This window comes from Malaya genurostris, chromosome 3 (genome assembly GCF_030247185.1).
Source record: "Malaya genurostris strain Urasoe2022 chromosome 3, Malgen_1.1, whole genome shotgun sequence".
Lineage (NCBI taxonomy): Eukaryota > Metazoa > Arthropoda > Insecta > Diptera > Culicidae > Malaya > Malaya genurostris.
The window spans coordinates 37,783,436-37,801,067 of NC_080572.1; the positions used below are offsets into that span (position 1 = coordinate 37,783,436).

General features: G+C 35.8%; 1 protein-coding gene across 3 annotated transcripts in view; it reads left to right on the top strand.

Annotated features, from left to right (window-relative positions):
- Positions 1–5,844: 5,844 nt before the first annotated feature.
- LOC131435035 (NADH-cytochrome b5 reductase 2) overlaps positions 5,845–17,632 on the top strand; it is a 37,896-nt gene continuing 26,108 nt past the window's right edge. The window contains exons 1-2 of one of the 3 annotated variants that reach the window (XM_058602499.1): positions 5,845–6,025; positions 6,354–6,433. In XM_058602499.1, coding sequence (XP_058458482.1) covers positions 6,413–6,433 — 21 coding nt within the window. In that variant the 5' untranslated portion in view covers positions 5,845–6,025; positions 6,354–6,412. Of the gene's footprint in view, positions 6,026–6,098; positions 6,239–6,353; positions 6,434–15,065; positions 15,286–17,632 lie in introns of those variants that run through there. The other 2 variants (XM_058602501.1, XM_058602502.1) reach the window with 2 other exon arrangements.

Sequence of the window (17,632 nt, forward strand, 5' to 3'; positions counted from 1 at the left end):
AAGAGACTTTTCTTTTCTTTTCTCTGCCGTTTACTATTATGACCTACTCTCAGCGAGTGCCGAGTCATTCGAAATTACTCGCGGTTAATTTCAACTTTTAGTTAAAATCTGACATTCGAGTGGTTAGTTTGATGTTGTCAAAAATAACCCTGCTCGAGAGCATGGTTATTTTTGACAGATCGATCGACGACACGACCAGGCACTCCGAACAAAAATTGGCAATGAAATTGTCTGTTAACGATTCACCGCCAGTTACCGCAAATATAGCGACCCCTTGATAATGATAAAAATAATCTTCTTGAGCAACACTGTTTAGGTTGCTACGTACTAGTTACGAAGGAGCTCCAAAGTAAATAAACAAACAATTTGAAAAAAAAACGCAAAAGATACGCGAATTGTATACATTTTTACAGATTTTGTTCAATATTTCAGTAACTTCTACTGTGAAATCCAAAGAAGGTCACCTTTCCATTGTACGCAATGGAAATGCTAACCAGTCAACATGTTCTAACTGCAATGGTTTCGTGAAAAATCAAATTCATGATCGAGAAATATAAACAATTTATCGATCGAGCGTTTTTTAATGTTCTAACGGGAATTATGTAGAATACGGATACAAAAATAGAAAATAAATTTGTTTCCTACGGTCTGGATCGAATTCTAGAATGTATCTAGGCCAACCCGTGCCATGATTTAAACATAGGTGTTCCCATTTTCGTTCGGTAGAATGGCGTTCGAATTTCGGGAAGGTCCCGTTACGACGGTTATTCAAGGTAGAACGTGTACAATCGCTATCCTCCACAATAAGGCCACTATGACCGATACACGCTTTATAGTAGCTTCAAAAGAGATTGACGCATCGATCGGCGTGATTCACGAAATCACGTTCCGTATCATCGTACATAGGAGGTCCAATCATTTCGACTATTTAGTCGTAAATAATGTAATATTTTCTACCGCCCGTTCACCATGCGCTACGTACATCTAGTCAAATAGCTGCTACATGTCTGCCTTTTCGGGGTGTTTTGGGTGAAAGTCAATGTTAAGCTGGTCCTTTTATTTTTGGTTCACAGAAATCCGCATTTCTTCTGGTTCACAGAAACAATTTGTTTTTGTTTTGAGATTATTTATATAGTCCGTTCAATTAAAAAAAACATACGTAGCCATGGTTATGGTAACTGTTATCTAAAATCAACAGTTTTCTACTTTTGTTGCCAGTTTCAATAGATTTTCAAGCAACTTCGTTTTGACATTACCAGTTACTGAGGGGTAGTTAAATTTTCGATACAGTTTAGATAGACGAGTGGCAGGTCGTGTCGTCGGATCGATGGTTATTTTCCAACACTGAAAAAAATCTTGTGATAAAAATTCTAATATTAATTCTTTAATTGAAATTATTTTCAGAGGAAAATAAACCCAAATTACTTTCCGTCCGTCAAATTTTGAAATGGGCCGCAGTTTTAGTTAAATTTGACTACTCGACACAAAATAACCACTCAAGTGTCAGATATCAACCAAAGGTTAAAATTAACCGCGAATTGGTTCACAGCCTTAACATAATAACCTGTTTATTTTAAAAATTACATTACTTTTTAGTTATGATGACACTTAAAGATTACGTAAGTGCACCTTATGAAAAATCGTATTTGGTTTATTGAATAATCCATCCAGCGAGATAGCGTGGCGATGATTTTTTACAGGTAAATTTACAGGTTTTGTAACTGAAAAAGCGAATTTTTTCTATGTTGTACGGCATATCTTTGAGTTTTTCTGTTGTTACGAATAACAACTGCTCGTCTTGTATTATGACAAATCTCGCATATTCGACGATCACTGATATCATAGGAAATAGATATACTGGGCCGTATGAATAAAACGTAGCATGCTTGAATTTCGGTAGTAAATGCTACATGTGGAAGGTTCTTGTCAAAAGCAGAGACTTTACTACACAACAACGTTCGAACACGTGTTATTTACTACAATTTTTCGGTAGGTAGCTCCAGAGGATGCTACTCGTGTGTTTGCTGATGAAGTGAAATAGAGAAATTAAAACCGAACCAAACTTGTTTTACTCTGTGGACTATGTTTTTGAGAAGATACTACAAACAACAGACTTTACTACATTTTATTCATACGGCCCACTGGCTAGCATGTGTGTAAAATTCACTTATTCAACGTGGCGAATACTTGAAGATGTCACCACGCTCGACACCATTTTAGGTGCAGTATTCGGGTGCTATATTCACCACACGCAAAATTTCTGTTTTGCTGTTGGTGAAAATGACAAGATTATTTTTGTTTTATTCCGATTGAATGCTCGTGTGATTTAAACGACAATGAAATAGTCATCATTTACACTTAAGGAAATTGTGAGCGAAGTTTTCAAATTGTTGTAGTTGGAATATTTCTATAACATTCTTTTTTTCTTACAGAGAAAAAAACAATGGTTAATTTAAGAAGATCGTTGGGCAATTTGAGAGCTTCCTTTGGTTCTTTTTAGCAGAGTAAAAACTTAAGAAGTATGAGCTGAAAAACTTTTATTTCGAAAGTGGTTCTTCATTGAGTATGAAAGACTATTCTTTTCAATTGAGAGCATGTTTTTGTTAGAGTGATAGTGTGCTCATGTTAATACAAAAGCTATCTGCATTCGATACAAGGATCAAATCAAATCTCCCGAACTTCGCCGCGAAAGTATTAATATACAAACAAACACTGCAGTACCACTTTTGATTACCACCAGCGATGCCAATCCTACGGATTTATCCGTAGATCTACGGATTTCTACCTTTTCTACGGATCTACACTGAAAATCATATACCTACTCGTTTTTTTTTTTTCTGAAAACGGCCATCAATCCGTCTGTCGAGTTTCACTTTGAAGAAAGATTCTGAAAGACTTGGCGCTAGCGAAATTTTCGTCTTGTTGATTTCAATACTTCAGAAATTATTCTTCAAAGTTTACGCACGGAGTTAAATAAATGACATAATAAAAATCCCGAATAAAAAATATTGTAGAAAAACAATACGATTTGCTGTTACAAACCTTCCACAATTTTGCTTTGACGATTGAAAAATATTGTAATGTATTGTTATACACTATTCAATTAATTGTGAACATGCTTTTTACAATAGAATGTATAGGTTGTTAAGTATCGTAACAATTCAACTCATACATGTTTTCTTGGAAAACAATCAAATGTACAGTTTGCATATAGTATTAATTTAACACCAGACGAAAGAGACTTTTCTTTTCTTTTCTCTGCCGTTTACTATTATGACCTACTCTCAGCGAGTGCCGAGTCATTCGAAATTACTCTTTAAAGTGAATATTGATGGATGGTTTATTGGCCGTTATAAAAAAAGCGTGAGTTTTCTGGATGGCATTCAGAGAAGCCAGATCTGCAGATTTGTCTGTAATGTAGCGTTTACAATTCTGCTGGCTGCCAGCATGCTGGTCAGGGCTTGTATTGTGAATCCTCAAACGAACGAAGCAACAAAAAATATTTACTGTGAATACTTTGCTTGACATAGCTGAATGAGAGACCTATATTAGAGAGAAACTGGATGCGTGAGAGTATATGCTACTGAGTAGACCAATTCCCCTTGCCAAGTACATTGTCTGTGCTCTTAGTCTCAGTTAACACATGAACTAAGCAATCCATGACAATGTAATGAAATGAAGAGTTCGCTCTCGTTAGTATTGTACGAGAAAGAAGACCTTGCCTCACGGCGTGCTACAAGACGCGAAGCAAAGTCATATAGGCAATGTTTACGGTTTATATTTAAAGTGTGGGTTTACAGAAATCATTTTTAACATAATGTTCGCATTCCAAGACCAAATTTGATCACATTTTAAACATACTTTCAACATTTTATAGCAGAAATTTTGCATTTGAGCCATAGCCTGTGTATATATCCTAGAAACACTAAAAGCAATGTTTTTTAAATTAATATTCATCAGAACTAAAAGTTGTGAATCTAGTTTCCTAATAGGCATCTACAATATGAGAACCATTCATCAAATGCTAACCTCATGAAGCATAGGTCTCAGCAAGCGGGCATATTCATGAACTAATGAACGAACGAAGCAGCTCTCCTTGCTTGGGTTGCGCTGTGAATTCTACCTGACATACGAATGTGTGTGAATAGCACAGATGGTGAAACCCTTTTGTTCATATTCGTTGCTTCAATTTGCAAGCCCTGATGCTGGTGTCAGTGTACTGCCCTCTTAGGAAAAAAACGTTCAACGGTGGTCCTTCGTTGGTCCAATACGTTCAATCATTGGACCACCGTTGAACGTTTTTTCCTAAGAGGGCAGTACACTGACATCAGCATGCTGGCAGCCAGCAGAAGTGTAAACGGGCCATAAATTTGCGATTTCGTACATAGTGCTGCAGACAATTTTTGTTGTGCAGACTTTTGCAGACTTTTAAAAATCGAGTTTTTTGCAGACTTTCGTCAAAATTTTCAGACTTTTGAAATTGTCGCGACCTTTTTTTTGCTCGCCAGTTCTGTTTAGCGTATCATACTTTATAGAGAAATGGCTGCCAGCAAGACATAAGTACGATTCAGACGGTCCGGCTTCTTCCGTCACCGTCACCGGAACGTCAACGTCCGTCACCGTCATTCTAATTCACACGATCCGGTTTCTTATCCGTGTCCGTCATGTCATTTTCTTACACGCAGAATTTGAAGAACTTAGTTTCGCACAATCTTATTTCACTAATACAAAATCTGGGAGCTTTTGAAGCCAATCAATCTGTTGTTGTCCTACCTTTTAATCGAATAAATATCTTTCAAAATTAACTAGAGAGCGGAAAAAACAAAACCATCAGTTCCACTCAACAACTTAACGTACTTTGCAAATCTACTGATTAGTTTAATTACATATATGTGGTATATTTTGTTTAAGAGTGGGATCTTGACACCGAATACATACATAACAAACGTCAGCTCAATACCGTAATCATATGAATCGTGCATGTGTGCGATAATCACAGTCCGTCAAATATTCTTTCGGAGAAATGTTGACGGAGCTTGCCGTTGACGTTCCGGATCTCTGCTGGATCGTGTGAATGCGCAAAGGGAAAACTAGTTTGACTAATTTTGACGGAGGCTGACGTTCCGGTGACGGTGACGGAAGAAGCCGGATCGTCTGAATCGTACAATACTTGCTGACTGCAGATTTTTTTTCGGATATACAGACTTTTCCAACCCTGTTTGAAGATATTTGGAATTTTCACCTGGCATCTCTGATGGCAATAGTTAGCAACGTTGCCATGTATACCGATTTCTCGGTATTTATACAGATATTTGACCTCTATACCGCAATAATTTACGGATCGTACAGATAAATACCGATTTTCGGTTTTAGCTTGGATAAGCAGCCCTTACACGAGACAATATTATTGTCAATACAAGGAGTATTGACAATACTTTTGATCGTGTAATGGAAACTTCATTGGATTGACGAAAATTGAGGAAACCGTCAAATATGTACAATGGACTCTTCTCTCAATGTTTCAATGTTCAGTTGCAATATTTGAAGCTTCAAACGCTTAATTATTTCGAAAAATGCGGACTCAAGTTACCAAGTCAATTGGATTGACGGTATTGACAATACTTTGGATTGACAATAATATTGTCACGTGTAAGGGCTGCTATAGACATGAGACATGAGAAAAGGTTGCTGTGGAACCTTTTTTTTTGCTCGCCAAAATGGTGCTTTGGTTTTCCTGGTACTTATGTTACGGGATTCTGATACCGATATGGTACAGATAGATTTTTGCGCCAAATACCGATTTTTCGAAAAATGACCTGGCAACGCTGATAGTTAGTGGTTAGTGCAGATGTGTGTGATCGATTGTTCGATCGATTGTGACAATCTAGTTTGCCTTCTCCACCGTTCTGTACAATAATAGTCATGTATCAGATAAAGGTCGGGCTAGACTAGTTTGTTACTGTTGACCGTAAACAAATTATAAAAATTCACAATTCTACAGTTTTTGGTACATCTAGAATAAGAGGTGAGTAACTACATTCGTAACACATCGGTATCGATGTAGCTTCACCAACAATCAAATGAAAGCTTTTTCTGTTCTGTTTATGTTTGCCAGTATGATGCAAACCTTTGCTTTAAAAATAGCCAAGATAAATATTCTTTCGGTTTCTTGACCTATCTTCTAACGGTGGTACCATCTGGTCATGATATAACCAATATTCCGGTAATATTTAGTCCGGTGGGTAATTGTTATATAATTAGTCTTCAAAATTCATCTTCATTCGAAATTTTCGCTACAATTTACTTTATTTCTCGGTTTCGTGGTTCCATTCAAAATTTCTTCAATTTTGCAGAAAATTGAATTGGTTGCGTGCCTGGTGAAAGGAGGTGCAGATATTGGAGTGGAATTGATATGGCTGTCACGGTGCATCAGGTAAGTTTCTACACATGATAGTCGAATGTTGAATAAATTATGCGCGCTGACTTTTCCCTGTTAGTTTAAACCATTATGCAATAAGTAGAAACTTTTAATTTACTTAAGCGATTAGAGCACAAATAGTCAGTAAATTCAGTCGTCGGCTTAATTTGTGTGTTGGATGGATTGGATGTTACTCCTAATATTCAAAGTTGAAGTATGTTAGTTTTGTAGTGTATTATTTCGACTCAAAAGTATCACTTCTATAGATAATCACCTCATTGTTTAATACCACAAGAAATTGTAGGCAGTTGATGTTCAATTTAGTATCAATTTCAATATCAGACAAAGACTAAAACTATTTTTTCGTTTACTGTTATGAATAATAACGGATAATTTCATTGTTGTCGTACTTTAATTTTACTTTATGAATAATTCTCAGCAAGCACTGAAACATCCGGAATTCTTTTTCAAAGTTGATGTTTTGTTAGTTTATTGGCCGTTGTCACAAAAACGCCTTAATTATTTATGGCAATCCATTGTGGTTCGAACATTAATTTTACGCTCCATGAAAATGGTATCCCCCTGCCACCGGAATGAGAGGAACCGGTGCAATTCTCGATACTTCTGTACTTGAACAATAAATAAATGGCAAATGCTAACTGCTTGAATAAAACAATGATTCTTTTCAAAATATGATAGTATACATGAATTTTGTTCTAATTAATAATCCTGTGAGGTCGTCTACGCTGTGTATCCCTAATTATTATTGATTCTAAACTGAACTAAATAACCTGTTCAGATATCTGTATCATGTTGAGATGACCTTGAATTCTCTTTCTTTCTCTACTAATATCGAGCAGTTCTACTAACTCACACCCACAGTAACGGACACATGGGCATTAGACATCACACTGTCGGAGAATGAGTTATTTTGAATGATGACGAACCATGCGTTATCTCAGTTTTTCTCTCTTGCTCCGAGTTCTTCGTATGGTACACTAAGAAAAAAACCACAGTAACCGTAACCTGTTTTTCATGGTCATTAAACTATACGCTTGAATAGTAGCAACCACCATAATGTATGACTGTTCGCCATCTGTATTGTATAAATTACTACACAACAAAGACTACGACTTAATTAATTGGTCATACTGACAATGTTAGCCATCTCAAATATAGTACAAATAGTTAAAATCACAATTTCTAGTAAGGTGAAATTGCTCTCCAGCCTCTAAATATATGAGAAGCGAAATGGTTTTTACTACCATGTGAATATGGTATAATAAAAATATGGTTTGAAAGACGATTGTGAGGTTTAAAAACACTATTTATATAGTCCATATCAACAGAATTTATGTAGTAAGCACATTATCGTATAGTGTTTTCTCGAGTGTTTTTCAATCGAATATGTACGTCTTTTGTGCTGACTATACAAATGGCAATAAACGGATGTACTATGTTATTGTCACATAAAGTTACAATATAGCAGAAAATTTCACACGTGGGTAATACATCAGTGATTGATTTAAAAAAATATTTTATATTCTGACTTTGTGTAATTTGGTAGGTCTTGCAGGTGAGTAAAGTTTGTAGCCTTATTAGTTTCCGTTGTTGAAATTGAATTTTTCAACAATTTTGCCAACAACGGCTATGTTTTTCAGAAAAATCGACGGACCATTCATTCATTATCGGTCACTGTAGAAACAACATCAAGCGATTGAAGAAAAAGAAGAAAATCATCCGCTTCCCGTTTCCACAAAACGCACGAATTCGACGGAAAAAATAATAATTCTTTTGGTTATTAATTTCGTTCATGCTATCCGTTCCTGCTTCAGGAAAAACTCCACCGGTCAGTGCTTGGAACAACAGCTGCTACCAAGTAATGCTTCTCCGTGTCTACGTTGCTAATCAATATTTCACCAGGCATATCATCATATAACTTTGATTAGATGCGAAAATAAAATAGAACTCAATGAAACTATTTTGTTTTTCCGGTTCTAGAATTTAAACTCATAAAACTTTTCAACATTAGCGCATGTTTTACTGATCTTCAGCATTGTTGCATCAACCACCGTTTTTAGTTTTGAAATAACTAGTAGTGAAATGTCAAAAATACCATGCCTCTGGTTGTAGCAAAAACTACAATGTATATGAGGATTCGGTCATGGTGAGGCTAACCATCTCATTCGTATTAGTTATTCGTACAATATACTGTTCAATATTACTATTCTAGAGCCAATACCATTTATAGTAAGCATGAAATTGACTATTGTTGAAATCTTCTGATTTCATAGTCGGTTGAAAACCACTAACACATGGATCAATAAGTCCCGAGACTAACAATGGAAACAACATTTTTTTTGCAAAATTTTTTTTATTCATCAACATAATCACCTTTTATGGTGATACAATGGTTCCAACGTTTTTCCAATTTTTCAATACCATGTTTATAAAAAAAATTATCTTTCGCTTCAAAATAAGCTTCAGTTTCAGCGACGACCTCCTCATTTGAGCCAAATCTTTTTCCCTGGAGCATTTTTTTAAGATCAACAAAGAGCCAGTAGTCACTGGGGGCTAAATCTGGCGAGTATGGGGGGTGGGGAAGCAGTACAAAGCCCAATTCGTTCAATTTCGCCATTGTTTCCATCGACTTGTGGCAGGGTGACTCGTTGCTGTTTTTGTTCCATCGAAAGCAATCGCGGCACCTACTTGGAAAAAACCTTTTTCATGCTCAATTTTTCATGAAGGATAGTAAATACACTTCCGTATGATATCTGTATCATCTCAGCAATCTCACGGAGCTTCACTTTACGATCTTTCATTATAATTTTTGTCACTTCACTCACATTTTCCAGTGTAACGGCTTCCACCGGTCTACCCGAGCGTTCCGCGTCATTTGTGTCGGTACGACCACGTTTAAACTCGGCGAACCACCGACAAATCGTTGCTTTTGATGGATAAGAGTCCGGATAACATTTTTCAATGCATTGTTTCGCTTGCACGGTGTTTTTACCCATTAAAAAACAATGTTTTATCAAATAACGAAACTCGGTTTTTTTTCCATTTTTTGAACAAACTACAAAACGACTTTACTCCAACCTCGAGAACTCAGCTGTTTCTGGTCGGATCGACTTAAAATTTTGACCAGTTTCAAGCAAAGGTTAGTACTCTAGAAAGACGTGGTTACTGGTTTACTACGAGCGCCATCTCTGCTTTAGTCTCGGACCACCCGCGATCCCATTTCAACCAGAATATTAGTTGATTTTCTGAATTCGATTGGTTAAAATTTGGTACAACTAATCGATTGTAGTTTTAACTAAACTGTCATTTTTGTTTTTCGATTAGCAGAAACGATGGTTGAAACAACTAATTTAACTGTTTGAAAAAAAAAATGCTGTCAATTAGTGAGGACACATACCTTTCAGTTTCAACAAATATTTTAGTTGAAATAACAGGTGTTGTTATTGAAACAAAATTCTGTTAGTTAAAAATAAATCGGTTTTATTTGTTTTAGATATTTTTATTAAATTAACCTAAAATGAGTATTGAAAGATGATGCCTTCAAATGGTTGAACTAAAGTTATGCACTGATAATTTTAGTCAATTTATATGAGCTTGGGTGCATTAACCGCTGGGAATTGGAATTTTGCGACGGCAATTCAAACGTGCCATTCAATCGCAGCGCGTTCTGTGTGTTTGAAACCCTTTGCTCCTGTTATTTTTATAAATTAAATTCATGTCAAAAAGCGTTTTATTGCTAATGCATGAACATCATCATCGGTTCAAACAGCAGGAAGTAAAACAGCCTGCTGGAAGTAAATCAATGATCGAATTTGAAGCATAAAATATTTGCGCATACCTGAAAGATTACGCGATGATCATTCATTAACATTTTCCAATTTGTCACCAAATCTTTTTCATCTTAAACAAGGTTAACTTTATCACAACACCGCTGTTAGATAAACACTTGTAATGGAATCATGAATTTCTCAAATCAAATGAACACAATTTCACCAAACGCTTTAACCATCGATGTTGTTTTCATTGACATTTTGAAGCGACGCGAACAGATTTCAACTAAAAAAGTTGTTGATTTTGCATTGCGATTATTGTTTTGCTTTCAACTGTCTCCGGCATTTGACAGCATTCAAAACAATATATTTTTCAACTACTTGAATATATGCAAATCAAAAACCATATTGGTTGAATCAAAAAGAAATTAGTTAAATAAACTATCGCAAAAATCAAAAACTGCGATATCGCAATTTTATGATCGAAGGGTTCTCCGTGGGGACTTATTGATCCATGTGTTATACTTTCATGGTCAAGTTGACCCTCTATATAGTAACAGTTACCATACTATTTTTCTGAGTGTACGCTCCATTTGGCCGTCGAAATTTATTTGCAGATTGACGATGAAATGAAATGCAGAGGTGCTGCTCGTTCAGAGATGATAGGGAGGGGGAGTATTTTCAGCAATGGGGGTGGATATTTTCAGCAAGAGCCGTCAAATTGGTAGGATAATTCTAAGTTAGTTCACACAAGGAGTAGCCAAATGAGGTTGTTCGGGCTGTTGATGTGGAACATAGACGATATAAAATAAACTGGCCTAAATTACAAATATCACAATTTTTTTTCTGCCTTTCTATGGAATGGCATTATTGAATTTTCTCCGGATCCGATTTCCGGTTTCAGAATAACAGTGAAACATGTACAAAAAATGTGTACCCAATTTTCTCAGAGATGACTAAACTGATTTTCACAATCTTAGATTCAAATGAAAGGTCTTATAGGATAGCAGAAAAAACGAACAAAATTCTTTTAACTAGACGTATAATTCTTCAACTGGACAGGTCTGGTAAGTTGATTGCCAGACGAATCGACATCGGTTATACCACCTCTCAGTGCTCGGCTCGGGGAGTACCGGAAATATTGATCAAAAGCTTCAAAACGTAACCCCTATATATTTGAAGAAAATTCTTCAAAAATTCCCAAAATGGACGCTTATCGTTCTGGGAAGAAACAACAATCTATGCCTCCAGTGACGGTGATGATCTCCGAATTCAAAGTATTCCGTACTGAGCTTTCTGCTTTTCTCCCGGAAGTAAAAGTCTCATTTCAAATCGGACGAAGAGGAGAATGTCGAGTCTTGATTGATGGATTGGCTTCCGCAACAGACGCAAACAAAAAACGGATACACCAAACACTTCGTCTTCTAATGAAAACAAGTTATGAGTAGGTAAATCTGTTTTGTCGTCTTCTTCATCTGGTTACAGTTACGCTAGCGTGACAGGCAGACAACCACCTACCTATAATTCTCCAAAGCCGTTCACGAAGTCGATTTTAGCGAGATAATGGAAAATAAAACGATCTACTTACAAGATTAGCTTTTTCAAATGATCATCCGAATGAATTCGAATTCAGTGTGGCAATATGTCAGTAATATTATAATAAATTAAAAATTCAATTCTGATGTTAAATATTTATTTGAATATTTTAAATTGGAATGCTCGATCTTTAAAATCGAGTGAAGATGAATTTTCTAATTTTCTAAAATTCACAAATAAATGCTGCTATTGCTTATTTCTTAAACCAAATTGATATGCAACCCACATTATGTGGTTCATTGATTTGACAGTTTTACTGGAATGGGTGGTGGAGTTGCCATCTTTGCCCAACAGCTTGGGATTGGAAATTTCAACCATTCATGGAAACTATTTTATCGTTAGAGCATATTTGCTATTCCAATGTGTCGGTAAACAAATAAATTTCTTTATAGGCGATTTGCAAAAACTCCCAAGACATCGACCTATTTTTTCGTAATAGGGGATTTGAATGCAAAGCTTGTCCAGTGGAATTGTAGACAAAATAATCGTAATGGAAAAATATTTCATGATAAACTCTGTTGATTACTTCACAGTTCTTTATCCCAGTAATCCGACTTGTTTCTCTTCCGCGAGAAACACCTCTACAATTGATCTGGTTCTAACAGATCAAAGTCATATTTGTAATGAATGATTGCTCATGCTGACTTTGACTCAGATCATCTTCCTGTAGCATTCAGAATTCCCCATGAAGTTATAATTAATCCAATTAGTTATATATTCAACCATCATACAGCTAATTGGTTTGAATACAGATCTCACCTTGAAAAACATGTGGATTATTAAATAACTTTAGGAAATCCTGCGGACATCGACATGGTAACAGATAATTGAATCATTGCATTATCGAAGCCTACAGCAGAAAAAAGAATTGTAACAATCTCAATGTGAATATCAGTTGTTGTGAGAAAAATTTAGATTTGCTGAACATCAAATCCAACAATTTTCTGTTTTCGAGCAATATTGCAAATAAATCATACGTTATTACATCGTAACAACGTATTCTGTAGATTACACCAGCTTGACTGAATACTTAGACGATTCTGAAAGGAAATTATGCATCTTTTCGTGTAATATTATAACCTTTAAAACGACACCAACACATTTGTGATATTACAACAAAATTGCTGTACATCACTACTCACTACTGATGCGCAGCGATTACGATATAATATCATAACACTCTTGGTGCCGTTCTAAAGCTACACGTGTAAAAATTCATTGCCGGTACCATGATAAAAATCATGAAATCATGAATCAAAAGTCATGATTGCATGAGCGAAATGATTGATATCATGAACAATAACACATATTTCATAAATATTTTCATGATATCAATCATTTTGCGAGAAGATGCATAATTTCATTTCGGAATCATATACAGTATTGAGTTAAAGTGATTTAATGTACTCAATACGTTGGAGAGGAAAGTTGGCATCACTGGGAGTGCTATGCGGTGTCCTGGTGCTGCTCTAAAAAAAGTATAATTTCAATGTGTTGTTTGATACGTATAGTTAAAAATTTGGTTGAAGTTGAGAGTGCTATTTGTTGAATAATATTGATCCGCGAAACTAAAGATGCTCAAGCGGCGGCAACTGAGAATTTACCGCCCCAAAATTCAACGATGTTAACCTCGAATCGAAGCGCCGTCTACATGTCATTGTCGGATTTCTATGGAATGTGTGAAAGTTTACAAGTCGATCGTGTCATTCAGACTGAAGGTCTAGGGTTGGTCTGCAGCGGACCCATTCGCGAGTGTTTTTATTTTATTCTTTCAGTGGTCGTGTTTCATCTCGCGTTATTGACAGCAGAGCGAGCAGGAGAAAAGGGATACTGGTGAGATCGTTCCTTGGAGATATTTTATATTTTTCTTGTTTATTAGTATCGAAAATCAGGTTTTGTTGAGATCATATTGTTTACCAAAACATATCCGGATCTCTTTCCCTCCCTACTAACATATCTCCTATCCCGTGATGCTCGTGGAGATACAGTGGTACCCGCGGTCTCTAGAAACAACGAGTATCGGACTAACATTCCTTCCTTTCCCTCAGTAGCACAGCCTTTGGTCGTAGCCAGCGTCGTTATTGATCATTTAATAAAAAGTTAGGAGTGAGTGGGTACGTACAGTGAAAATGATTTGCTTCTCCCAAGCTTCATTTTCTTGGTTCGTTGTACATTTACACTCATTAGGTCAATCACGAAGTGCAACTACGGGCGATCTACTTCAGCTCAGCTCAGCTTTAATGTACTCAATACGTTGTTTCGATGTGATAACGTGTGATTTATCTGCAATATTTCTTGAAAACAGAATATTATTGCGAATATAAAAACGTTATCGCGATCTTGATATGAAAACCATAGTTAAGGATTTACAAAAAGAAATTAAACATAGGAGAAATTAAACATAGGACTCTTTTGCGAAATGGAAATTTCGCTAAAGAAGTTGAACAAATTAAACCATATTCTAAACCATTCTGGAAACTATTTAAGGTTCTTTAAAATCCTCAGAAACCAATTTCTGCTCTTTCGAACGTTGTCAGTCCTATTGAAAATGAAGTCTCATTGAAATACGATTATATTCAAACTCAAGTATTGTTACATTACTGAAAAAATTGATGAGATTCAGTCAATCATAAGCACATCATGAAATGCAGTCAATCATAAGGAAAAAACATGAAGGCTCCTGGTAATGCTGGAATCTTTAGTATTCTTATTAAAGGTCCAATATTGCATAGAAAATAGTAAAAGCATCCGACAGTGTTTGATACAAAGCTTTAATATAAAAAATATCTGATTTTCAGTTTTCCTATTTATTTGATCAAAATGATTAAAAAGTATTTAACTGATCGTACTCTCCAGGTTAGCTATTAGAATTGTAAATATGAATTGCTACTCTTACGAATAGGGGTTCCTCAAAGTTCGAGCGTAGCTCCAATCTTGTAAAATATAGTCACTTCTGATCTTTCAAATCTACCCGGTGGTTGCCAGAGATCTCTATTCTGTGACGATACAAGTCTGTTCCGATGGTTCAAGCTGCTATCAGAGCCACATCGTAAGACGAAGAGAAATATGATTTCAGATGTTTTCGCTTCGTTCACTCATCGGGTGCCGCGCCTGGTTACGTGAGTGTAACGGGGAACCTCTTGTTTCCTTCTTGCATTGTGTTGTGGTGTGTTGGTTGGCTCTTGTGAGCATCACTGGCATGGCACAGCAAGGCAAGGAAAGGCGAAACGAGGTGGCTGATGATTAGTCGTAGGTCGACCGTGAATTCAGTGTACTAGCGGCGTTCCTCTCAAGTGCATCGATATTTCGCGTGACTCCGATACGCGTTTAGAGACGGTGCGATTAGGACCGGGTGGTGTTGAATTCCGTGTCGCTTTTGTTTCGTTATAGTGTACTGTGTTAGTAAGACAGCTGGCTAGTTTAACTTTAATCTGATTGGCGATCGTTAGACTATTCCAGCTTACAATGTTTGACATTGAAGTGAGTATTGCTAGGTTTTTACAGTCTCCACGTTTAACTAGATTAGGAATTTAAGAAAAAATTGTCTGATTACGCAATGTCTAAGGCTATTGTTTGCCTCCTTTGGATAAGAGCTGATGAACTGTCATTCATGGACATGCTAAAGTGAATGGTGACGTTTTTGTTATGTGTAAACAATTCATACTCGATGTGAAAATGAAATGCCGGGTTGCAATTCATTTAGGGCTTGGCTTATCTTTAGGGAGCGAAATGTCACTATTTTAAACTTGACCGGCAAGGGAAGCCACTAAAAATAGTCCTAACTTTATTATTTTGGTACTAGGTCCCATCGTAGATATGACTGTGCACAAATGTATGCTTGCCTAACATATGCTACTTTTTTCTGTTGCTCGTGTCACATTGCTCTCTCGGTTTGTGTCAGTTTTTACCAGATTGCTTTTGATGAAGCAGTAAGGCATTCCAAATGTTACTGCTTGTTAGTAGATCATATTTCTGCTGTTGTGAGTTGGTCTGAACAACACTGATTTTTTTTTAATTCCGTTATTTGGTATTACCGGTTGAAAGTACTGACCTTATTTTCGAAACTCAAGCAAAATAGGCTGCCGAGGTTAGGGATTGGGATAAAACCAGCACAGTTTGTACTAGCTACCGAAAAATCTACCGGGCCGCAGCACAACCGACTCACTTTTATATAGATTCGTATTGTTTCAACAAAGGACGTTTAACTATCGATCAGTACTCAATGAAAAACGTAAGATGACGAGTTAGGATAGAAAATAGTGAATGAGTTCTCTTCGGAGATAGGGCTCGAACTTACTAACCTCCTGGATTTACTGTTCACAATGTTAATAAGGTTCTTCTCATAAAATTATTTTTATTTGTTCAAATTTCGAGTTTCCTAATTCGAACTGTCAAAACCGAGCAGATTCTAAAAATTTTATTAAAAATAAATATTTATTGAAACATGAGTTAAAATTTAATTTGTTAACATTTAAATTGGGTGTTCAGCCAAAAATGGTGACTTTTTATGCCCTATTATGTACATGATTTGGTTATTACCAAGACATCATTTGCAGCCGCAATTCTGTGATGGGAAAATTGTAAACCTACTTGTATTGTATAATGGGAAAAAGGAACTTATATACTAACTTACCAACTAATACAAGAAGCGAAACGATTCAATTGAAGATTGCATCCATTTTTGTCGGAATTTGTTTATAATATTTTGTGACACTACATCTAATGGTTCTATATTTATGAGTCTGTGTAACTCATTTGTACTAAACCAGGGTGAACGCTTTCAAATCATTTTCAGAATTTTATTCTGAATCCTTTGAAGCGTTTTCTTCCTGGTGGAACTAAAACTTGACAAAATTGGTACTGCATAAAGCATGGCTGTTCGGAAAATTTGTTTATAAATTAATACTTAATTCTTTAGACAGAGCTTTAGAATTTCTGCTTATAAGAGGATATAAACATTCAATATATTTATTCCACTTTGCCTGGATTCCTTCAATGTAATGTAATGTAATGAGTTTTTTGTCATACGTTAAACCATACGTATTTTGCTTGATCAGACCATATCAATTCCAAGCCATTCAATTTGAGAATGTGATTATTGTTTGGTTTAAGAAAACAAGCTCTTGACCTATGAGGAAAGATAATTAATTGCGTTTTTGCTGCAATTTTCCATTTTGACAGATAATTACTGAAAATATTTAAGCTTCTTTGTGGGCAACTGCAGATCACTCTTAGATTCCTACCTGTGGCTTACAGACTTGTGTCGTCACAGAATAGCGATTTCTGAAAACCAACGGATAGATTAGGAAGATCAAAAGTGAGCATATTATACAAGATTGGGGCTACGCTCGAACCCTGCGGAACTCGTACGGGTAGCAATTCCGATTTACAATTCTGATAGCTAACCTGAAGAGTATGATCAGTTAAATAATTTGGAATCTGTTTGATTAAATAAATAGGAAACTGATTCTAAGAAATTTTGTTTTATTTTGTCCTCTTATTTTTATGCTTATGCTATAAGCTCCAGATAAAACCAGATTTGTTTAGAAACTTCCCAGAAGGTGAAAATACAAAAATACGAATATTTTGCGTTATAAATTGAAAATATTTGGTTCCATCAGATTTTTTATTACATTACATTTTATTATTTTGTTCTGACTAGAAAAAATGTCAATCGATTGCTTTATTCAAATAAATAGGACGGAATAATTATTAGAATAAACAGGAGTTTTTCCGGTGATTGTAATTGAAGACTGTTACAATCGATTTTTTTATAAATCTAACCGACTACACAAAAATATCTCGGTGAATAGTTGACGGATTCCTA